Source organism: Natator depressus, chromosome 7, assembly GCF_965152275.1.
Source record: "Natator depressus isolate rNatDep1 chromosome 7, rNatDep2.hap1, whole genome shotgun sequence".
Taxonomy (NCBI): Eukaryota; Metazoa; Chordata; order Testudines; family Cheloniidae; genus Natator; species Natator depressus.
The window spans coordinates 1,534,905-1,559,043 of record NC_134240.1 but is presented as its reverse complement, the minus strand read 5'-3'; the positions used below and the strand labels follow the sequence as shown (position 1 = coordinate 1,559,043).

At 44.7% G+C, this 24,139-nt stretch overlaps 2 protein-coding genes across 4 annotated transcripts in view; both read left to right on the top strand.

The window, feature by feature from the left end:
• NDUFAF3 (NADH:ubiquinone oxidoreductase complex assembly factor 3) overlaps positions 1–24,139 on the top strand; it is a 131,011-nt gene that overhangs the window by 5,645 nt on the left and 101,227 nt on the right. The window lies entirely within an intron of this gene.
• ARIH2 (ariadne RBR E3 ubiquitin protein ligase 2) overlaps positions 1–24,139 on the top strand; it is a 123,139-nt gene that overhangs the window by 76,861 nt on the left and 22,139 nt on the right. For 2 of the 3 annotated variants that reach the window (XM_074957316.1, XM_074957315.1), the window contains 3 exons: positions 4,756–5,102; positions 18,642–18,709; positions 23,977–24,040. In XM_074957316.1, coding sequence (XP_074813417.1) covers positions 4,854–5,102; positions 18,642–18,709; positions 23,977–24,040 — 381 coding nt within the window. In that variant the 5' untranslated portion in view covers positions 4,756–4,853. Of the gene's footprint in view, positions 1–1,061; positions 1,210–4,755; positions 5,103–18,641; positions 18,710–23,976; positions 24,041–24,139 lie in introns of those variants that run through there. The other variant, XM_074957317.1, reaches the window with a different exon arrangement.

Below are 24,139 nucleotides of genomic sequence, written 5' to 3'. Positions count from 1 at the left end.
CTTGTTTACGCCGGGACAGCGCTGAGGAGACGGGCAGGGCGCCGGGCTGCTCCCTCCCGCGGGCGCAAGCGGGACGTGGCTGAAGCGGGTAGGGCCTGGGCCCTGTCCCCGCGCTCCCCTGGAGCCCGGCACGGAGCCGGGGGCGGCTCTCCCCCGGCCTGGCTGTGGAATGGGGGGAGTTGTGTGGTGCCCACCTCCCTGGGGGCTCCTTCTCCCCCGGCCCAGCTGTACCTCGGGGAGGAGGGGGCTGTGTGGTGCCCCCTTCCTGAGAGCTGCTCCCCCCCCCCCCAGCTCAGCTGTGGTACAAGGCGGGCTTTTGTGGTGCCCCCCTCTTTGGGGGCTGCTTTTACCTCCCTGAGCCTGGCTGTGCAACTCTGGGGGGGGGGGGCTGTGCAGTGCCCCCCTCCCTGGGGACTGCTTCCCCCCCGAACCTATGCCCAGGATGGGGGCGGGCTGTGCGGTGTCCCCTTTCTTGGGAGCTAGGTCCCCATCACTAAAGCCAAATTTTGGTGGGCAAGGCTACTGTTGGTCGCAGGGCACCTCCACCCCCTCATATACAATGGATCTGTCTTTACTTGGCCCTCATGGGGAGACTTCATTCTCCCTGAGTGTTAGCCTCGGTGATGGGATGGGCTCCCAGTTGACTGAGTCATTCTAGCCTTTGGGAGTAGGTACCTACCCTGTATCATCCCAACCTGTATATGCTGTTGGGACCTATTAATGTCAACCAGGAGCCTTCAGAGCACCAAAAACCTTTCTTGCCGTTCTACTTCAAGGGATGTTTGGTACGTGGCTCTTAGTGTAGGGGTCCTGGTGGTGGGACTATGGGAATATAGCCTTCCCCCACGTGTGTGCTAGATGGTAGTGATAGTCCAAGGGACATAGTGAGGAGCACAGTATACACTGATTCTTAAGAGAAGCTTTAATGGGATTCTCAGATAAAATTGGCTGCTGTGTACCATTATATAGAGTAACTTGAAAATGGGCAAACTTCAAGTGCAACTTGCTGTAGGCTTTTTGTGCATGTCTGTTGTAATGCTGTTAAATGAAATTAGGTCTGAAAGGATTCTGTTTAATTTGATAATGATTTCTGTCCTCCACATGTGGCACTCTAACGTCAGCAGGCATGCTGGAGGGGAATCCTTTCTCATGGTTTTGTGACAGGAGTGGCATACTCTTGGCCTACTGGCTGGATGCTATCTGCTTGATGTAAGTGTTTTGGTCCATGACAGGTTTAGAATCTGCAAAATGCAAGGCCTCTTTTTTTTTTTTTTTTTTTAAAGTTTGAAGTCCTTAAGTAGAAAATTTAATCAAAGTGAACTGATGTATGATTGTCTTAGTTTGAAATGGCTTTAAGTGGTGTGAATTCCTGAATCTATATCAGGTCCAGTGTCAAATCACTCAGACATATTATTATGTTCTTGATTTGTACATGCAGCTGCTGCAGTTGTGAATGCAAATCAGGGAAGTTGCATAGGCAAATGTCCCACAAGGGCAGAAATGTCACCGCTCCTAAAAGCCTTGCATTTTCCCCCGAGTGGAACACAACTGTTTAGTTATTACATAAGGCCCTTAGTCTACTCCCAAAACATTCCACTACATTAGTGCAAACCCCCCTGTACGTTGAAGGAGTAAATGGACCATAACGTAAATGTAGCTTGTCTTTCTCCACAGGATGAGCATGATGCCTTGGGTAGGACTGAAGGCTTTCCTAACTAGTAATGTCTGTCTGTCCTGAGTGATCTATGAGATTTGCTAGATAAAACTGGCATAATCATTAGATTATTGAGGACTACCCTCAGGTGGTTCTAGATTCCTGGAGACTAGCATATCTTTTAGACAGATGTGCATCACTCAAACCAAAAGTACGGGCTCTATGCAAGAATTACTGGGTGATGTTCTATGGCTTGTGTTGTTGCAGGGGATCAGATTATCATAATGGTCCCTTCTGGCATTAATCTGTGATTAACCTTTTCTCAGAGAGGCTCAAAGCAAACGAGTGTGTGTGTGTATATATATTTGCTTTGGACTTGGCAAAAGCAGAACTCAGCACTGATTATGAAATATCGTATCGAGGAATCTTTGGAGAGCCCACAGTGGAAATCCAACAAGAGAGACATTAGCTGCATGTAAAACATGCTTACGAAATAGATCAGCTTTTCCAAATATTTTCCTTAGAAGCCCATTTGTCTCCCTCCCTTCATTTCTGAAAGTTTCCATTTGGGGAAGGCTGAGAACTATTTTGTATCTAAGGGGTTTCATATGACATTAGAAGAACCTGCTTTTAGAATCTGTTATATGGATGATTTCTCAATGATGTAACTTAATTACTTGGATTTGGTGTCTTTTTCATCTGGCAGAAAAGGTGAATATTTGTCTGTGGCAGCTTGACTAACTCATGTGTTTTATTGACATTTCTATAGCGTTCATTGCTTTAGTATCAATGTTATGGTATGGGAATATCACTCACTGAAGGCTATTACTCAGAGTTCCACATAATTTGGCAAAATAAACTTGTACCACAACTTAAATGTTCTCTCCATAGTCCCAACCCTCTAATCCTTTGGTTTTAGAGGAAACTGAAGGATATTAAAAAATGTGGTTGTGACACACATTGAAGATAAGTCAAGAAATTATGAGATACGTTATGGGTATGGAGAACAGAATTCAGCAGGCTAATGTGATTAGATTCTAACCCTCATCCTCTCCTATTGGAGGAGGTTTAAATCTGCTGAAATGACGGCAGTGCCTCAGATTAATTATACATTTAGTCTACTCCTGAATGACTTAGAGTTCCTAACAAATGTGTTTAAATCAGGAAACAAATAGAGTGGGGGAAAATAATGAAGTGCTTTGGTTGAGGTTGTCCATGCACTAAAGTCAGGAAATTCAAAGTTCTGGTTCTCACGGCAACAGTAACTTGCCACATATATATTAAAAGATTAAAGTTAAAAACATAAACAGCAATTCAAAATACCACATATGCAAGGGGCCCAATTTATGCTTCCCTTGGGAAGTGTAACTTCAACATTTTTTTATCTTTTGCATGTAAAACTCAGTCACATCAGTGTAGTCCAGCTCTTTTTTTCTTTTGTATTTAATATAGACCCTCTTGAGACCAAATTAACTTGGTTAGATCCTAGCTTGTGATTTTATTACAGAGATACATCCTTCAGTTATGAGTATCAGCTTGTGCTGTCTGATGACCCCTTTATAACTAATACATTGTGGTCATTATGTTGGTGACTTGAGTAGAAGTTGTGCAAGACAGGTAACTAAGATCAAATTGACTTCTTTGCCAACAGCAGTGAAAATGTTAAGCATAATTTAGCTATGTTGATCCTTGTGTAATTTTAGTAGCTAAACATTAATTTTTACTGAGAATGTCAAGAAAATGGACTAATTTCTGTAGTTTTCTCCTCTTTGGATATAGGACCCCAGCCAAGTGTAAACCAAGGCATGTGCCAGATTCCAATTATGAGAACATACTGAGGAGCTCATGCCTTTCTGAGCCACTGCTTTGGGTGCAGCTCAGAGCTCTGGGATTCTCTCCCCACCCTCATTCTGAGCTGCCAGTTAAATTCTATGCTCTAGAGCAGGGGTCGGCAATCTATTGCACGTGTTCCAAAGATGGCATGCGAGCTGATTTTTAATGGCATGCTGCTGCCTCCCAGGTCCCAGGCACCAGCCCAGCTCAGCCTGCTGTTGAACCCAGGCCGGCAGCGGGCTGAGTGGGGCCGGCGGCTGGGACCCCGGCAGGCAGCAGCGTGCCATTAAAAATCCTGCCCGCCCTGGCCCACTCCCTCCCCCCCCCCCCCGCCCGCCTGCTGGGGCAAGGTGAAGAAGCTTGGTTCTGCCGGCTGCTGCTGCAGGGCAGGCAAGTTCCCCCTCCCCCACCTCTTCCCCCAGCGTGCTGGGTTCCTGCTCCTCTTCCTCTCCCATCCTGCCCCCGATCAGCTGATAGCCTTTGTGAGGGAGGGGGAGAGAGAAGCCTCGCTCGCTGCTCCTGGGAAGAGGTGGGAATGGGGCCTTGGGGAAGGGGGGTGGAATCAGGGCATATCCCCTCCAGCCCCCTGCCCTGAGCTGCTCTGGGCAGGGGGCTGGGAGCACCCCCACGACCCTAGTCCACACCCCCAGCCCTCTGCCCTGATCCCTACCCCCCCCACACCCAGCCCTCTGCCCTAACCTCTGCACCCACCACACATACCCAGCCCCCCACACCCCATGCCCTGACTCTTGCACCCCCCACATTCCCACCCCCACCCTGAGCACCAAACGGGAGCTCCTGCACCCCCACCCCACATTCCCACCTGCACCCCTCGCACCAAATGGGAGCTGCCCAGGTAAGCACTTCACACCTAAACCTCCTGCCCCAACCCTGAGCCCCCTCCCTCATTCTAGCACCTGGCCAGACCCTACACCCCAACCCCCAGCCTGCTCCTTCACCCCCAGCCCTGTGCTCAGTGCAGAGAGAGAGAGGGGGGAAGACAAAACATCTTTAAGACCTGGTAGGAGAACTAGGAAACAGTTCAGTAAGCCCTGGTTGAGAACCACACTAGGGAGACATGCCCAGGTTTTGCAGGTGCAGAAGTCAAAGCTGATCTCTAGTCAGGGACCTTCATGATAGACTGTTGCTCTCTAGCTCAGCATCAGGTCAGTGCTTTTCTGACTGTTTTATCATCTGTGTGGTATTGAAATATTCTGTTACAATTTCTTAGGCACAAGAAAAAAAAATTTTTTTCCTTCCCCACTTAGGAGACAGAGGTCAGATGAATTCAAAGGAGTGATAAAGTCTGGTGGAGAAGGAGAAGCTGTGGTTGCTTTCCTGGTCTGCAGTTTGGCAGGGCACTAAGATGTCTGTGGACATGAACAGCCAGGGCTCTGACAGCAATGAAGAGGATTATGACCCTAACTGCGAGGAGGAGGAAGAGGATGAGGATCCTGGGGATATTGAGGATTATTATATTGGGGTAGCTAATGATGTGGAGCAGCAGGGAGCAGATGCCTTTGATCCAGAAGAATATCAGTTTACCTGCCTGACTTACAAGGAGTCGGAGAGCACCTTGAACGAGCACATGGTCAGCTTGGCCTCCACATTAAAGGTGAGCAAATGTTTCTGCATTCATCAGGTGTGCACTTAAGGCTGTATGACTGAAAAGGCAAATATTGATCAAAAATTGGAGTAGGATCACTACTTGATGAGTGTGGTGTTTAAGATTAGTAGTTCTGAGCTGACTCAGGGCTTTACAGACTACTGCATACTGGGTCTGGGGGTTGATCATAAAAAGCTATTTACAGAACCTTTATTTTGTGTGAATTTTCAGAGCTAAACTTCTTTCATTAATATTGGAGAGTTCTAAAACAACAAACGAGGCAAAGGGAAGAGAAACAAGTATGAAAAGACATCACAGACACAATATAAATAGCTGTACTTATGTTTGTTCAGAAAATGACTGGCAAGAAGCAAACGATGCTAAGAGCATAAAGTCCAAAACAAATACTCTGCCAGTTTGAGAGAGAGTAATCAGACTTAAAGAAAGATAGCTCAGATCTCCTGCACCAGCCCTATCATTGCATTGACAAGCAATTTGATTAAGGATGGTGAGCTTGTCTGCTGTTATACTAATGACTAATTCCTCATTGGAGAAGATTTCCACTTCTGTAAGTCAGCCCGTTGACATTAAGTAGTGTTCAAGAGAGACTATATTATCCCTTTTGTGTAGCTGGTAGTATGTTACAGGCCAGTAGCAATGCAAATGTTCTTGCACTGCACTACCAATGTGCTTCCTTCCCATCGTGGAGTGGCAACTTAGAGACTGAATTCTCATCTTACCTCTATATGATGCTTTCAGACCTTGACACCTCAGCTAAAGCCATCAACAGGTCTGCCATGTAGTGTCAGATGTAATGGTGTCATATTGTGATGTGGACCCTTGGCCATGGGAAGCTGGAGAGAAACAATCACACTTCACAAAAGTTGTCTAATGTTGTGATAGCAATACAGCATAGTCACTAACCTGCCACCCACACCTTTATCGGATCTTGATGCCCACTAACCATCTATAGCTTCAAGCTATTTAATATTCCATTCTCCCCTACCATAGCTAGCTGGCTCTTGGTCACATTATCTAGAATCTGTAAAGGACAGGGGAAACTGAGCTAGAATGTAAATGTTCTAGAAAGAATAAAGTGGACAGAAGGAGGGGGCAAATGGGATGAATTGACCTGCACTTGGATCTGGCTTCCAGTCACTGTCATTTTTAAGTGACACAGTAAACATTTAGAAAAGGCTGTTTTGCTTCATGCCTGGGTGACTCATAATGTATCCCCTTAAAAGGGGTAAGTGACGTGTCCATTGAATCAAATGAATGAAAACACTAGACCTTCAGGTTTAAAATCTGAGTGGATCCTTACTTTGCCACAACACACCAAGGGTTGTTTTTACAAAGACCTGAGGACAGCATCGAGTTTGTATTAAAACAGTGAAGACTACAGCTGCCCTCATCTTTAAAATCATAGACTTTAAGGCCAGAAGGGATAATCATAATCTAGTCTGAACTCCTGCACATCACAGGCTACAGAACCTCAACCACTCCCTCCTGTATATGCTGTAATCTGAGTTACTGAAGTCCTCAAATCTTGATCTAAAGACTTTTAAATTACAGATAATCCATCATTTACTTTAGTTCAAACCATCAATTGATCAATGCCATACACTGCAGAGGAAGGCAAAAAAACGCAGGGTCTCAGACCAATTCTCTTCAATTTGTCAAGGTCATTTTGAATTCTAATCCTGCCCCCCAAAGACCTAGCAGCCCCTCCCAGCTTGATGTCATTCGCAGATTTTATAAGCATATTCTCCACTCCATTATCCAAGTCACTAGTGAAAATATTTAATATTACTGGACCCAGAAAGGACCCTTGCCGGGCCTCAATAGATGTGTCCTTCCAGTCTGACAGCGAGCCATTGGTTAGGTACTCTTTGAGTACAATCTTTCAAACAGTTATGCTCTCACGTTTTACTAACCACATTTCCATAGTTTGTCCCATGTGACATGAGCTATAGCAAAAGCCGTACTAAAATCAAGATATGTCACGTGCAGCTTGTCTCCTATCCCTTAGGCCAGTAACCTTGTCTGAGAAGGAAATTACGTTGGCTTGGCATTATTTATTCCTGACAAATCCATGCTGGCTATTCCTTATAGCCCTATTATCCTCTAGGAGCTTACAAATTGATTAATAATTTGTTCGGTTATCTTTCCAGGTATTGAAGTTAAGTTGACTGGTCCATAATGGCCTAGGTCCTCTTTGTTTGTTTCCCTTTTTGAAGATAAGTACTACGTTTGCCTTCTCCAGTCCTCTGGAACCTCACCTCTCTTCCATGAGTTCTCAAAGATGTACACGAATGGTTCCAGCATTGCTTCAGCTAGTTCCCGAAGTTCCCTATACCAAGCCAATGAATGCCAAGAACTGTACTGACAGGTACCCAAATACAAATCAGGTACAGCCTCTAGAGCAGTTTGGTCAATATCTCATACTGCACAATATAGGTGCAGATTTCTTAAGGCATAACACAAAACCCCATATATTCTCAGCTTGCCAAAAACAGTGCAATCTTAAGTGATGCTAGCAACTAATTAATGTCAGATGTGTCTAACAAAAGAGTGGGTCCATTCAGATTTCGAGGGTGCTAAATTAGACATGCTCAGCAAAGCTAGGATTCTGTTACCACTCAGATTGTTGTTCATATCTGGCATGTCCAAAAGAAGGGAAGTCACATCCTGAGTACAAACAGGTACAGCAACTCAAATGCTGAAGGAAAAATTGATTCTCATTGACTAAAGCAAGAAGGACCCTTCATCTCATGAGCAACAAATTTCCGAGTCTTTGGGATGCATCCAAGAAGACTGCTCTTAGCACACAAGCAAAGGAGTGCTCGTCTTTGCTATGGGACAAAATCAGCACTGGTGCAATTGATGTAGTGACATCTATTTAGCAGATCTGGTGAAGACTCAAGTCAATGGGAGAGCACTCTGATGTTGATGTAATTATTCCACCTCAATGAGAGGCGGAAGCTGTTGATGGGAGAGTGTCTCCTGCTGACATACTGCGGTGTCTACACCATGCTAAGTTGATGTAAGTGACGTCACTCGGGAGTGACTTTTTTGCACCCCCAAGTGACACAATTTACATCAACTTAAGCAGTAGTGTAGACAAGACCACAGATGAATATCATCAGGCACTACTGACTTGAATACATCTACTTATCTAGATATTCTTTAACCAGTTCTTCTCTTATTTTGGCTTGCATACCTTTCCCCTTGTTCATAATTGTTTTCAGTATCTGGTCACTATTAACCTTTTTAATGAAGACTGATACAAAATAGATTGATGCCAAAATAGGCATTAAACATCTCAGCCTCCTTGCTGTAATCGGTTATTAGCTCTCCTTCACCTCTAAATAGTGGCCCTTCACTTCTTTTAATCTTTCACTTGCTCCTAATATATTTAAAGAACCTCTTGTTGTTGTCTTTTATGGCTGTTGTGAGGTGTAACTTTGATATTGTCCCTACATGCTTGTGCTGTTTTGTACTTTTGCTTTGCAATTTATTTGTCCTCTCTCTTTGTCAGGTAAATACAGAGCTGATGGAGCTATATTGACCTCTTACTATTCTTCCTATCTTTCCTTCGCCTCAGAATAGTTTGCTCTTGTGCCTTTAATATTATCTTTTTGAGAAGCCCACAAATCCCCTTAACTCCTTTTCCCCTTAGATTTTCTTCCCATGGGACCTTACATAGCAGTTCTGAGTTAAGTCTTTTTTAAAATCCATTATCTTTATTCTGTTGCCTGTATCATTTCCTGATCACTTTCACCCAAGTTGCCTTCAGATTTGCAACCAGTTCCTTCCTGTTAGTCAGAATCAAGTCTAAAATTGCCATCCCCTTGGTTATATCCTCCACTTTCTGAAACAAATTGTTACTGGACATTTTTTATTTTGCTGTGTTACTTTTCCAACAGATATCTGGGTAGGGAAAGTCCACGTGATAGGGTGTGACTCACCACCTCCTGATGGCCATGATGGGAATTAGCTCTTGGCTGCCAGTAAGCCTTTCTCTAGTGGTGTCTCACCACCGTCACTTCTGTTCCACCTGTAAAACCCATGTCACTCCCCGGACCCACGGCATCCTCTTCTGGGCATGGACCTCCGGCTGTGCCCCCCTGCACTTTCTCCCCCCTTCCAGGGGAACCAGCTGTCTCTAGTTCATCCACTTGCCACTGTGGCCTACTGTAGCTGTCAGTCTAGCCCCTCACGTCAAGGGGTAAACTGCAGTCCAAATACTGGCCACCCCCTCTGTGGCAAGTGGGGGAGAAGGCTTTGTATCAGGAGCCTCAGTCTGGAGCACCCTATTGCTCTTCCACCCAACACTGCTCTATCTAAGGTATTCCTCTAAGTCCTTTTCCCTTGCACTCCAGGGAGAGATTGACTCTGCTCTATTGAGCAGCCCTTCTTATATGGCCCCACCGGCCCTGATTGGATGCTCAAACCAACCTTCTTCTGATTGGCTCTCTGCAAGCCCTCTTCCCATTGGTTGGGTTTTGTGCGGCCTCCCTGAGGGCTGCTTTAATCCTCTATCTACCTATGTGGGGCAGCTGCCCCACCACAGCCCCCATTACTAATAGATCTTGGGTTTTGGGTATTTCTGCTGTGCTAAAAATGCTGCTCCTCCTCCTGATTTGGTGCTCTATAGTAGACCCCTACCACAATGTCACTCCTGGTTTGTCCCCCTTTTGTCTTCACCCAGAGACTTTCAGCTGGTCTGCCCTCACCTCCTTCTGGACCTCAGGACAAGTATATATTCTTGATGGGCTATATGCTCAAAGACCAAACATTGCAGCTTTTGGCTACTGCATGAAAATTGTAGAAACTCAGTGTAGACAAAGTGAAGCCAAATAGTCTGTTTCTTCCAAGCTGATTGAACTGCAAAGAGCAAACAAATCACTTGAAGGGAAAATATTATTTTAAAATTGTTTTAATAATCTCGTAACAGAGAAGGATTTCTTTTCATTAACTTGTGCCCATTTAATTAAGTGGTGTGACACAAGAAGGCTACAGGTCCCAGTGGGCAATACTCCCTTGTGCTTTGAGCAACCTCTGCTTGGGCTGGAACGGAGTAGTCAACCCCATCTCCCATCTTAAAGCTGAGTGAGCTCACGTGATACATTTGTTTTAATCTAGTAAAGCTTTTAGTTACCTGTCGCCCACCAACTGGGAATGGCATTGGGGTGGGGCAGTAAAGACATTCATTTTGAAACTTGGGGTCTTATGCTCTTAATCAAATAGATTGCTTTGCTGATGCAGCTGTAGCAAGACATTAATTTAACCTTCTTTCCCTGCATGAACAGCCTAGCTACCTCTTCCCAACTTGATCCACCATACACACAAACTCATTTGTGATGTGTCTGCTGGGAGACATTTCACAGATCTGAGACAGTTCAGTAGTTCCTATTCTCTTCCTTTGCTTGTGTGCTAAGAGCAGTCTTCTTGGATGCATCCCAAAGACTTGGAAATTTGTTGCTCATGAGATGAAGGGTCCTTCTTGCTTTAGTCAATGAGAATCAGTTTTTCCTTCAGCATTTGAGTTGCTGTACCTGTTCGTACTCAGGATGTGACTTCCGTTCTTTTGGACATGCCGGATATGAACAACAATCTGAGTGGTAACAGAATCCTAGCTTTGCTGAGCATGTCTAGTTTAGCACCCTCTAAATCTGAATGGGCCCACTCTTGTTAGACACATCTGACATTAATTAGTTGCTAGCATCACTTAAGATTGCACTGTTTTTGGCAAGCTGAGAATATATGGGGTTTTGTGTTATGCCTTAAGAAATCTGCACCTATATTGTGCAGTATGAGATATTGACCAAACTGCTCTAGAGGCTGTACCTGATTTGTATTTGGGTACCTGTCAGTACAGTTCTTGGCATTCATTGGCTTGGTATAGCTTATTTCAGGGAGTATTTAAAGGATACCATTGTAATGTTTAAGATTTCTAACAGCTTCATCTAGTCACAAAAGTCACTAAAAATGTTTAGCTGAGTGTCAGAAATATAACAACTATCGAACAGGAAGCTGCGCTTTCCTTGCTGTTCTTTAATGTCCACTCCATGTGACATTTTAAACTTTAACTCTGCTGCCTTCATGTTTTGTCACTGGTACCCTGTAGAACAAGAGTTGTCCATTTCTTAGGATCTCATCTTTCATGTGTATCTAACATGCAGACTCTCCTGTCCCCTTATTTGTCATCTTTATGAGGCATATTAGGTTGAAGAAAATTCACGTCCCATTAGCAAGCATGGAGATGGGGGACATTGGATAGCTGCTGTTAAGAAAACAACATAGTATCATTAAATGTTGATCTTCCCCCGCCCTCACTGAGAGATCCACTACTAGTCATGGTTTTGAGATACTGAAATAGTAGCTGATGTTTCTGAGAACTGTTAGAAATTCTCGTTTAGGCTGCTTATGTAATAATGTCCTTGATCTCAAAGGTCTTAACAAATCTATAGCAGTTTCCCTTTAACATGATTTCTTCATAAGTTGTATTGTACTTATGGGTAACAGCCCATTCCTTTGCGTGAGGGTTTTTCACACTTCTTGCTATTCACTCTAGGTTTATTATGATCCCCTTTTTCCTTAGGGAGACTAGTGATTCCCCAGCTCTTTTATTCCAAGACTGCCTATAGAGCAGATGTTGTAAGATCTGTGCTGTGGGTCAGGAACCCTTCCTAAACTCAGTGCCACCTTTCTCTTCAAGGACTAAAGTGGTTTAGTACTTAGGCAGGGTTTGCCCCTTAAGAGGAAAGTTTGAAGGGTACATTAAAGACCCTTTTGAGGAAATACAATGTTGGAGATAATCCAAGGTTCGGAAGCTGTGCACCTGCCTCTCACTCCTGGGAGACTGTTTTCTGTGCCACCTCTGTTCTTCATTAGCCTGGAGAAGCAGTTTTGCTACTGCCTTTTGAACTGATCTGCTGTTTGTGCTGTTGACCTGGCTCACATCCATCTCTGTTCTTTGCTTCAGAGAACTAGATTCTGTGGTTCATTCATTTCCCAGGATAGCATTGCATGAGGGCCCAGTAGTGCAGTGAGCCTCGCACTTCCATTTGTCTTATTCTTTTGGATTCCCTCTCTGACGCTTTCTAGAACAATTTTTTGATGGTGACTGGGCTGTACTGTGACCATGGCCACTAAAGCAAGTATTCTACTCTTGTCCTCACACTTACAACAGATACTGAGATTTCTTAGTGGGAATTTGATTCAGTTGTGAATTGACTGCTCTGGTCACCTATTTCTTTGGACAGCATTCTTGCTTGTCCAGGTTAGCTTCCAGTCTTGAATGTCTGTTTTCTCTTTGCAGTGTGAGGTATAGTGGACCCATACTTAGAAACCTCCTGGGTTGTTTCCTCCCACTTAGAGCCCTCAGTCCCTTACAAGTCACATGGCACTTTCTATGTGGAGTTTGGCTTGGCCTAACTCTTATTGAAGTTAGCTACCCAACTGAAGAGACTCCTTATCACATGGTACATGTCTGACCAAGTATATGAATGCACTCATCATATGATGATAAGCATGTATGCTCCATTAACCTAGATAGACCCTGCTTGTTGTTTAATCTTTAGTACCTAGCACAAGGGGACATCGGTCCCTGATTGGGGTTCTTAAGTTCTACTGTAGTACAAATAATATCTTCTGAAACTTTGTTCCCTTAGCTGTTGCTGTTACTGCTTCCATGCAACAGAGGGGAGTTCTGTATGTTACACTGAAACTGTACTATTATCTAGCAAATGTGTAAAATCCGGATAGTACCAATAATATACTCAACTTCAATGGGATAAGGATTATTCCTTTCATATAAGGCTTGTAAATTTGTGGTATTCAATGTGCAGTATCTGCTCAAAAAAAATTTTGAGCCAAAATAAAACAAAACTCCTTAAACAATTACCTCAAAATGCAATGTACCAGAATGTCTGGAGTGGATCTTTGGCTGGAAAGATCATAGAGCTGGCAGGAAAGCCCAGGACTTGCAAATTTAGTAGTTTCACAGGATTATTTGAAGAAAATCAGTTTTATTCCTCACTGCCCAAGCCTGCAGCTTGTTGCTATTTCCAGTTTGATGGAAAAACTAACTACAGATGTGTGGGTTGATTAAATCCCACTCTTTTTCTTTTCTCTGATTCATGCATCACCTAAAACTTGCAGCCTGGCTGGATCTGCCTGAGCAAACGTGGCAGCTCACAGCTGTTGATGAGTCTGATCTTGGTGGAAGGTGGAGGGAAGAGACAGCACTATGGAAATGTCTAAACAGTCTTTCCGCAAATCTGAGTTTCACATTGCCATCTTATAGCTGGACCAGAAGAGCACAGAAGCTGTGTGAGGCAGTTAAAATACATTGCCAAATTCACATGCTATGGCTGTCAAATTCAATAATTCAGCTGAGATTGCTATTCTCCATACCCTAAAGTGATGGCCTTCATATGAGCAATTTCTTCTCTTTCCTTCAGTTGTGTTTCTTAAAAACACACCTGGGATCCTCTAGCAGAGAGAAATGGTGAAATGGGTCAGAAGATGTGTTTGTCTTTACTGCAGAGAACTCAAGTCGTGACCAAGCACACCCTTAACTCGCGTGTGATGGTGCTTTTACCTGGAGTTGGCTGTCCTGCTGGGGCATAGGGTACGGCTTGAGTGAGCACAACTCAGTAACAGCTAACACAACCCCTCTGTATAATGTCTTGCTTAGAACTTATTTTCATTGGGCTTGCATTGTCTCCCCTGGAAAAACAATTCGCGGTCTGAGAAATACTGCACTTGGCGTTTTCCCTAACAGAAGCTCTGCTGATCCCACTTGGCAGCTGAAATGTCTGTGCTGTGTGCACATGAGAGCAGGTGGATTAAGGCTAATGTAAAATGATGAAGTACAGAGAACAAGGAGTTAAGACTTAACATGAGATCCTCTTTATTCAGTGCGCCGCAAACTATGTTGTGGACTGAAAGCACCTGCAAGTCCTGCTTAGCAGCACTTGTAATATTTATCAGTCCTTAACTGACTCTGCCCTGTGAATAGGGTTCTAATCTTGTGGGCTGACACTGGGTGTCTGCACGCCTGTGGCGAGGTGATGGTTGGAGATTAAAACCCTGTCATTTAGACATAGTTGTGCCATGCTGGCTGTCAAGACTGTTCCATGATACCAAGGCTACAGCTCATGAGTCTGAACTGCATTTCTCCTACTTCTTCTATAGCTCACAATCTGTAGCGGAGGGAGAGGCTGAAATGTCAGTCTAATTCTAAGCAATACTCTGAATGCTTAGAACTTTCAAAATTTTCTACCCAGTGTGTCAGAAGTCTGAGTTAAGTAGGTGTTTAAAATTTTTTAAACAGTATGATGAAAAATGCCTTTCATTTGCCCAGGTTTCAGTCTCTAATAAAAAATATCTCGGGTCTTCTTTATGAATGATAAAGAAGCACAAAAGACTTATTTTTCCCTTTTCAGGTTAAATTTTTACTTAGATATGTTTCATTCTAGTTAGTATATGAAGGTCATGCATGTTTAGAAGTTTTCAGCAAAGCATAGCGTTGCCTAACTGGGATCTAATCTTGGGAGTTGCCGTAGTTCCTGTGGTGGTACGGTTCGGAAGGCTGGAGTTGTCTAAATTGACCTCATCTACTCTACCTTCATTGTTCATCAGCCATGGTGGTTGCAGAGGCTCTTGCTCTTTGTGGGTTGCTTTGACCATGCCGGGGTATTGCTGTAAGTCTGTAAGGGTTTGATCTAGCAGTAATTTATCTTTATCACCAATTCCCTTCTCTTGATGAGACAATCCAAAATCGCAGCCACTGGAAAGTCATGTTCTAGGATTAAAAGGAACATTTCTCAGAATTATTTTCTTACCTCTGTGGCTTAGAAAAAAAACTTTTATTAGTTAAAACCCAGTGTTGGCTCTACCAGGGGAGAGAGGACTTCCTTCCTGGGCTCTCCCTGGAGAGATTCCCAGCCGCAGCAGTAGTGAGCTCAGACAGTTTAAATGTTTCTTTTTCTCCTTTCTCCTTCCTACTAGGTTTGTTCTCTTCTCTGGCCAGGCACTTCCAAACACAACCCTGATTTTGCAGGACATTGTCAACTTGACTTAAAATCACAGGATGTGTTGATTCCGACTCTTCCCTAATGTACTCTCGCCTTAAGTGGTCATGTAATGAGCATGGGGTCAAGCTGCACCCTTACAGGCTCCCAGACAGCACATCTCAAAATCTGTGTGTTGGAAAAAATGGATTTTTCTGCGGACCAGTTCGAGCTTAGTCTAAGAATGTCCCTAGGAATTCTCTTTAAAACTCTATCAGGTCTCTGCAAAATCTACAATGAAAACAGAGCTCCAGAAAAGCAAGTCAGTCCTGGAAAAGACATTCAGGATGAGGGTGCTGCACAGCTACACCACCAAACTAATCACCGTTAAGGATTCTAAGTTCTCAAACATGAAACATTCTTTAAGCTTTAGGATCAAATTTCTACCTGGGTGGACAACTCTCAAGGCCAGGTAGCAATGGTTGAAAAATTACAGCCACAGATGTGTCTCACATAGAATCGTAGGATTGGAAGGGACCTTGAGAGGTCTTCTAGTTCAGGCCCCAGAACTCAGGGCTGGACTAAGTATTATCTAGATCATCCCAGACAGACGTTTTGTCTAACCTGCTCTTAAAAATCTCCAATGATGGAGATTCCACAACCTCCCTAGGCAATGTATTCCAGTGCTTAACCTGACAGGAAGTTTTTCCTAATGTCCAACCTAAACCTCCCTTGCTGCAATTTAAGCCCATTGCTTCTTGTCCTGTCCTCAGAGGTTAAAGATAACAATTTTTCTCCGTGCTCCTTGTAACGACCTTCTATGTTATCATGTCCCCTCTGTCTTCTTTTCTCCAGACTAAACAAACCCAATTTTTTCAATCTTCCCTCGTAGGTCACGTTTTCTAGACCTTTAATCATTTTTGTTGCTCTTTTCTGGACTTTCTCCAATTTGTCCACATCTTTCCTGAAATGTGGTGCCCAGAACTGGACACAATACTCCAGTTGAGGCTCATCAGCGCAGAGTAGAGCGGAAGAATTACTACTTGTGTGCTGCTTACAACACTCCTGCTAATACATCCCAGAATGATATTTGCTTTTTTTGCAACAGCGTTACATGGATCACTCATATTTAGCTTGTGATCCACTATGACCCCCAGATCCCTTTCCGCAGGGCTCCTTCCTAGGCCGTCATTTCCCATTTTGGATGTGTGCCACTGAGTATTCCTTGCTAAATGGAGAACTTTGCATTTGTCCGTATTGACGGTCATCGTGTTTGCTTCAGATCATTTCTCCAGTTTGTCCAGACCATTTTGCATTTTAATCCCATCCTCCTCCAAAGCACTTGCAACCCCTCCCAGCGTGGTATTGTCCACACACTTTATAAGCATACTGTCTGTGCCATTATCTAAATCACTGATGAAGATATTGAACAAGATTACGTAGGTGGGGGCCAGGCTGCAACTGCTGGAAAATAAGATGGCCTGTCTAGCAAAATGAGCTGAGGACACAGCCAATTAACTCGACGCTCTGCAGCTGTTAAGAAGAAATAGAGCGCCCAGAGGGTTCCTTTATCCAAGCCTTCAGATGTTGGAGCGTTCTCTTGGGCAAGATAAACTTTTCAGGACACATCAATATGATGAGTGATTCTTACCCTGAAAAAAGACAAGAACCAGAGGACTGTAAATCATACCACCCAATTTGATTAATCTGGACATCAGAATATGTGAAGATTTTTGATAATTGGGCTTTATATATTGGAGATCAACAAACCACAACATCTGCAGAACTCTATATCATATGCTACTCCAGTGGGGTGAAACAAAGGTCTCCATGTCTATATGCAGAAACTGATCATGTTTATTGCATTACCTCTTTTCAATACGTGAGAAACTTAACTTTGCCCAGCAATTTATAGTGTCTTGCAAATTGTTCTGTAACTCTGCCATGGAAACTGCTGCTCATCTAGAGTAGCTTCCTGCCTGTTGGGGCTGAGGCACTGTGCCCCCACTCCTTCAGCATGTGGAGCTTGCACTTTAGCTACCCGTGCTGCAATGTGTTTTGAGGATAAACATAGCATTAGGGGCTGTCAGTCTTGTCCTAAAGGCTGATCCTTCTAACCATGCCCATTCTCCTGAGCTGCCTCCAAGGTGTTGGCCCTTAATATACCTGAATCTCCATATGTGACTCTAATTCACAGCCTTGCATTTTAAAAGCAAGTGTTCAGTACCTGTATTGTTATGTGGTTCAGACCCCAGCTTTACCCTACAGCCCCATCACACTTTTATGCTCCTATTAATACTGAACCAAGATAAACAATGTAAGATTTGAAACTTCTAACTTGCTTCCTCTTCTTGGGGTTACCTGGAAATATTTTTCATTTAGCCTTTCTCTAAAATTACACAGGGCTACCTTGCTCAGACCAGTTAAAAATTATTTAATTCCAGCCTCTGCCCCAGACCCCTTGCAGTGCATCAACCCATCACTGGAAGTTGTACAGTCTCTAGTCCCGTGGCAGGAAAGCTAAATGTTTCCTTTTCTTTCTTACCACATCCCCTGCCCCCATGTGCAGCTGGGCACCTCTTCTCCGCCCTGCTCATTAAGGGGTGTCTGTTTGCTCATGCACAAGTCACACGGCTTTGTGTGCTCTATTATGACCAAAGATATGCTTTAGTCATGGAGGTCACTGGTTCCGTGACTTTACCAGGCCTCTGTGACTTCTTCGATTTCAGTTGCCAGTGCCCACGGCTGAAGCCTGGACTGCAGCTGTGTGCCCCTACCCCCGCCGTGGTGGTGGGGCTCAGGCTGTCAGTTCTCTTGCCCCCTGTGGCAGGACTCGGGCTGTCAGTCCCCGCCCCATGGGGCTCCAGCTGTCATTCCTCCCCCGCACTACCACTTATTTTTAGTAAAAGTCACAGACGGGTCATGGGCTCCTGTGAATTTTTGTTTATTGCCCGTGACCTGTCCGTGACTTTTACTAAAAATAACCGTGACAAAATCTTAACCTTAATTATGACTTGGCCCCTGCCTCTTCTCTCTTGAGTCCCACCCTTTTTAGGCCTAGTCAGGGGAAGCAACAGTCAGGTTTTGAGTTTCTCTCACTTGGCTGCATGAAATTGCATCAGTTGGAACAGTGGTTACTTTAGGTACAGCTGTATGTGTAGCTCCGTTCCCCACCCATGGCATTGTTTATCCTTTTATTGGGGGGATATGTTTCAACCGGGACCCTTCTTTAAAGCTTGAGCTAGAAAATTAATGGCCTGCAGGTTCTGGGTGCAAATAGTGGCAGGCATTGACATGTTTTACTGTAGGTTTCTTTTGGCCCTGACCCCTGACAGTGGGTGAAAACATGAACTATGTGAAATGGTTTGAGAAACAAATTTCATAGGATTCATTTCCAGCCCAGACCACTAGCACAGAAAAGTCTGAACTATGACCTGTATTATGGGGCGGTGTGCGTGCGTGCAAACTCCTAGGTGTACAAGGGGACTCTGGAAATATGTCTCTTGATTCTTTTTTCCTTTTTCAGGTGTCTCATGCAGTTGCTAAGCTTGTATTAGTTAGTTTCCACTGGCAAGTCTCGGAGATTTTGGAAAGGTAAGTGTGACTAACTTGTATGTATCCCATGCTAATCGCTTTTCACTCTCACTGTTTTGCAAATATGAATGTACCAGGCTGTTTCCCACTGATATCTACACAAGAGAATGGTTGGGCCATCAGGGAGGCTGCATACTGTACCCCAGGAGTGAAGAGGAAGGCTGCATTTTGATCAAGTGAATTCCCCTAGCTGACCAGTTAATGTAGGTGGAATCAAGGGAGAGAGATGGTGTTTGTTTGTCCTGGAGGGCTCCCATCTCTTTAAGGGATTAAGCACTGTAAATGCATTTTGCTTTAAATTTGAACCTTTGTATTGAGAAAGCTGCAGCAGTAGTTGATTATAATAAAGGGAAAATTTCCTTTAGAATCTCCTCAGTTTTCTTAACCCTGCTTCTAGTAAGTTTTTCCACTGAAAGAAGAATCTGATCCCTGGCCATAAACAGGTACTGAATTAGTGACGGCTTACAAGGCAGTCATGCTTTTGGATTAAAGCTTTTTGCTCCTTCTGGATACAATTGGTGATTTTTCTGGAGAGCACTGAAAGGATGTTGCGTCAGGATATTGGGAAGTGGGATCCTGACTCAGTAGCCACTCAAATAGTACTGAACAATTCTTACAGCAGATCAACAAGCTGCAAAGGCAGAGTGTAAATTCTGTCCAAACCCATCTGAGAAGCACATGCCAGCGGCCAGTGCCTCTTTGCATCTCCTTCTGGCTGGTCCAGAAATAGTAAAAGTGACTCTGCCCCACAAGTCCCTGTTAGCAATCAACCCCTTCCAGAGGGGGTGGGGGAAATGCAGTTTCCTGAATGGCCATGGTTCACGACTCTTTATCTGATGTGTAGTGCACACTGACCGAGCAAGCAAGCTTCCCATGGCACACAGCTGGTCCCCAAAGAGTCTAGGGCAGGGGTCGGCAACCTTTCAGAAGCGGTGTGCCGAGTCTTCGTTTATTCACTCTAATTTAAGGTTTCGCATGCCGGTAATACATTTTAACGTTTTTAGAAGGTCTCACTCTATAAGTCTACATTATGTAACTAAACTATTGTTGTATGTAAAGTAAACAAGGTTTTTAAAATGTTTAAGAAGCTTCATTTAAAATTCAATTAAAATGCAGATCTTATCAGTTTAGTGCAGTGGTTCTTAACCTGGGGTGCACGCACCCCCTGGGGGTGCGAGATGCCCTTTTTGGGGGTGCGAGACATGCGAGATTTTTTTTAGACGGTAAATCATCAGAAACCCAAATTAAGCACAGGCACATAAGTACAACTACTTTGTTTCATCAAACCTATGTATTTATTAACATTATTTGTATATTACAGTAATCGTTAAAAAATGTATAAAGTTTTTAAGTTTTCAACTTTTTAAGCTAATTGTAGTGTAATTTTTGAAAAGGGGTGAGAGAATATATTTTGAGAACTCCAGACCATCAGCTGGCTGAGCGGCGACGGGTGTAGTGTATTAAATTGCTCCCCATAGGAATGTGCTACTTACGGTGTACTACTTATGGCTGCCAGTCCTGATGCTCTGAGTGGCATGGTAAGGGGGCGGGGAACAGGGGTGGTTGGATAGATGTGGGAGTCCCAGGGGGCCTGTCAGTGGTGTGGATACGGTCGGGGCAGTCAGGGGACAGGGAGAAGGGGGGCTTGGATGGGGGGAGGTCTGGGGGGCGGATGGGGTGGGGGGTCCCAGGAGGGGGCGGTCAGGAGACAAGGAGCAGAGGGGGTTGGATGGGGTGGAGGGTTCTGAGGGGGGCAGTCAGGGGGTGGGGGTCCTGGGAGGGGGTGGTCAGGGGACAAGGAGCGGGGGGCTTTGGATAGGTCAGGGGTTATAAGGGGGGCAGTCAGGGGGCGGGAAGTGGGCCGGCTGTTTGGGGAGGCATAGCCTTCCCTACCCCGGTGTAGTGTATTAAATTTCTCCCCGTAGGAATGTGTTACTTACGGTGTACTACTTACGGCTGCCAGTCGTGGTGCTCTGCAAGCAGCACGTTCCTACGGGGAGAAATTTAATACACTACACCGGCGGACAGAATCCCAGACCGGAGGCGGGCTGAGCAGCTCAGCCTGCTGCCAGTCTGGGGTTCCGTCCGCCAGCTCCTGCCAGCCAGAGTCCCGGCCGCCGGCCCCGCTCAGCCCGCTGCCGGCCAGAGGTTCTGTTCACCCAGGCCGGCAGTTGGCTGAGCTGGGGTGGTGGCTGGGACCCCGGCTGGCAGCCGTATGCCACTGGTTACCGACCCCTGCTAGAACTAGCTTCAGAAGGTGGGATTTCTGCATGGGAGCCACTGCTCTTCTGCAATGTAAGTGGTCAGATCTGGAACAGGAGTACATTGGGGAGGGGCTTTATTTTTAAAATTGCAACATTACAGATTGTTTCTTAGTGCATCTGGTGCTCAAGCTAATGTCAAACTTCCATTTTCCTTCCTGAGCTGCACTTGATATAAATTCAGTGGTGGCTCCTAATTTAAATCCCTAAAAGTTGTGGAGTGAGAAGAAGAGGGAGTTTACCTATCCCACAGTGAATAGAAATGACTTAGATTTAATTCAGTGATGTTTACATCCATGGTGAAAACCTTCCTCTGCAGTGTTGGAAACCCCAAACAGCAACATGTGGCTACTTCTAATGCTGCTTATTTCTTATTTGGTGTTCTTAGGGGGTGGGGGGCTCTGATACAATTGCATAAATACTTAGCTAGATAATGTATTGGAATCAAAGCGAGACCAAACTGTCCAAACTGAAGTGCGAAATGTCAGCAGCCTTTGCTGAAAAGGGATTTAGATTAGGAAAATCCTGTTGGTCTATCCTGTCTAAGAATATACGGGAAATCTAGTTCACATTTGGATTTAAATCAGCGTGATGTTTAGTCAAAGTGATTTAAATCAGAAAGTGGGAAATGGTCATTTAAATAATCGATTTTAAGCTCATTTTGCATGTGTACTTCTGTTATTTTCCTAAAAAGTTGATTCTCACTAGTTGTTAACCATTAAAATGTGATGATTTGCAACTAAATACAACCTTTACGCTAATTTGTGCTGCTTTTTGCTAATCAGGAGGGTACACTGGCAATTTTTAAATCCAGATTGGATATTTTTCTGAAACGTCTGCTCTAGGAATTACTTCTGGGAAGTTCTATAACCTGTGCTGTGCAGGAGGTCGCGCTAGCCAACCACAGTGGCCCCTTTTGATCTTTGAATCTATGAATCTGAGATTTATTTAAGCAATTTAGCTTCTTCCTTAGTGAGATTCTTAATTTTTGCATTTTTATTATGGTAAATGATGCATTTCTTATTTAAACTAGTTTTTTACTTTTGATTTTTGTCAAGCTTTTTGGATGGGAATTCAATTACAAATGCACCATACCAGCATTTTAAAAAAACTAGTTAAATAAAATTACCTAAAATGTGCTGCATACATAAGAAAAAAGTTTATCAAAACAGGTTTTTCATTTACGACTGATTTATTAAAGGAAAGAATATCTATAGTTAGTGAATTGAACTGATTGTTTCTGGCCACCATTTCCTTCAGGATTTTAGAATTAGTAAACCTCACCTTCTTATACCTGGTTTTTTTTATTCAGCGATTTGAACAGGAAAACAAGCTTTTCTTCTTTTCAACTTGCCATTAGTTTCTTAGCTTTGAATCAACTAGTCACTGAACTGAACTAGTTGAATAAACTGAAATGAAGAAAATATTCTCTCTACACCAACAGAAGGAACTGCTGTTAAAAGTTGGGTTAGTGCTTAAACTGTGGTTCCAAGGTGCTTAGCCGGTGACTTCCACCAGTTCAATAGTTTGACTTTCTTTAAAATTTCTGTAGCAAACATGTCACGCTTAATATTTTTAAAATTTAAATTATTTTCTTTTTATTAAGTAAAGGCCTATTTAATTTCAAATTTAATTTTAAATAGGTTTTTTTTAAAATAAAACTGTATTTAATGTAACTTTAAAAAACTCACAGATAGGTCCAGTTTTTTATTAAAAACAATTTTTATCCACCCTGTTAACCATAGTCACTATTTTTTGAACAGTGCTAGTTTAGGGTTGCCTGGTTTTCGACCGGAATACCTGTCAAAAAGGGACCTTGGCAGCTCCGGTCAGCATTGCTGACTGGGCCATTAAAAGTCTGGGCTAAGACAGTGGCTCTGCACAGCTCCCGGAAGCATTGGCATGTCCCCCCTCCAGCTCCTACACGTAGGGGCAGCAGGGGCTCCATATGCTGCCCCCGCCCCAAGCACCGGTTCCACAGATCCCATTGGCTGAGAACCGTGGCCAATGGGAGCTGCGGGGGCGGCACCTGTAAATGGGGCAATGCACAGAGCTGCCCGGCCATGCCTCTGCATAGGAGCCGAAGGGGGGACATGCCGTTGCTTCCGGGAACTGCTTGAGGTAAGCGACACCTGGAGCCTGCACCCTTCACCCCTTCCCGCGGCCCAACCCCCCCTGCCCCAGCCCTGATCCCCCTCCCTCCCTCCAAACCCCTCAGTACCAGCCCAGAGCACCCTCCTGCACACCAAACCTCTCATCCCCAGTCCCATCCCAGAGCCTGCACCCCCAGCCGGAGCCCTCACCCACCCGAGCCCCCCGCACGCCAACCCCCAGCCCAGAACCCCCTTCCCGCACCCTGACCCCCTAATTTCTGGTCCCAGCCACAGAGCCCGTACTCCCTGCTGCACCCCAACCCCCTGCCTCAGCCTTGAGCCCCCTTCTATACTACCCCTCGGCTCCACCCCCCCAGCCCGGAGCCCCCTCCTGCAATCCAAACCCCTCATCCCTGGCCCCACCCCAGAGCCCGCACCCCCAGCCAGACCCCTCACGCCCTCTCGCATCCCAACCCGTTGCCTCAGCCCAGAAACCCCTCCCACCTCCTGTACTCCTCATTTCTGACCCCACTCCAGAGCCCTCACCCCTTCCTGCACCCCAACCCCCTGAACCAGCCTGGTGAAAATGAGCGAGTGAGTGAGGGTGGGGAGAGCGAAGGACAGAGGGAGGGGCAATGGAGTGAGTGGGGGCGGGGCCTCTGGTTTTGTGCTAGTAGAAAGTTGGCAACCTATGCTAGTTACGTCCAGAAAAGGAGGGTTTTATTAGCAAGAGTTCACTTTGCTGCATCAAGGGCCTCCATGAAGAATGGACTTAGACTTTCCTTGATCAAGTATCCTGTGCAACTCCACTCCAGTTCAGCCAGAAGCTACTCTTCATTAGTGGCAAAATGGTTCTTGTAAAATGAAAATGCATTTTGGTGCACGCGTTTAATTCTTAAATTCACCCTTCCAGGCACAAGTCCAATTCTGCCCAGTTGCTAGTGGAAGCACGAGTTCAACCCACCTCATCCAGACATGTAAGTAACTGGCTACTTCAGTCTGCACCACTCCATTCTAGGGTCACCTTACTCATTGCCTGGCCAGCCTCACACTAACATTTTGTGCAGACTTAGTGT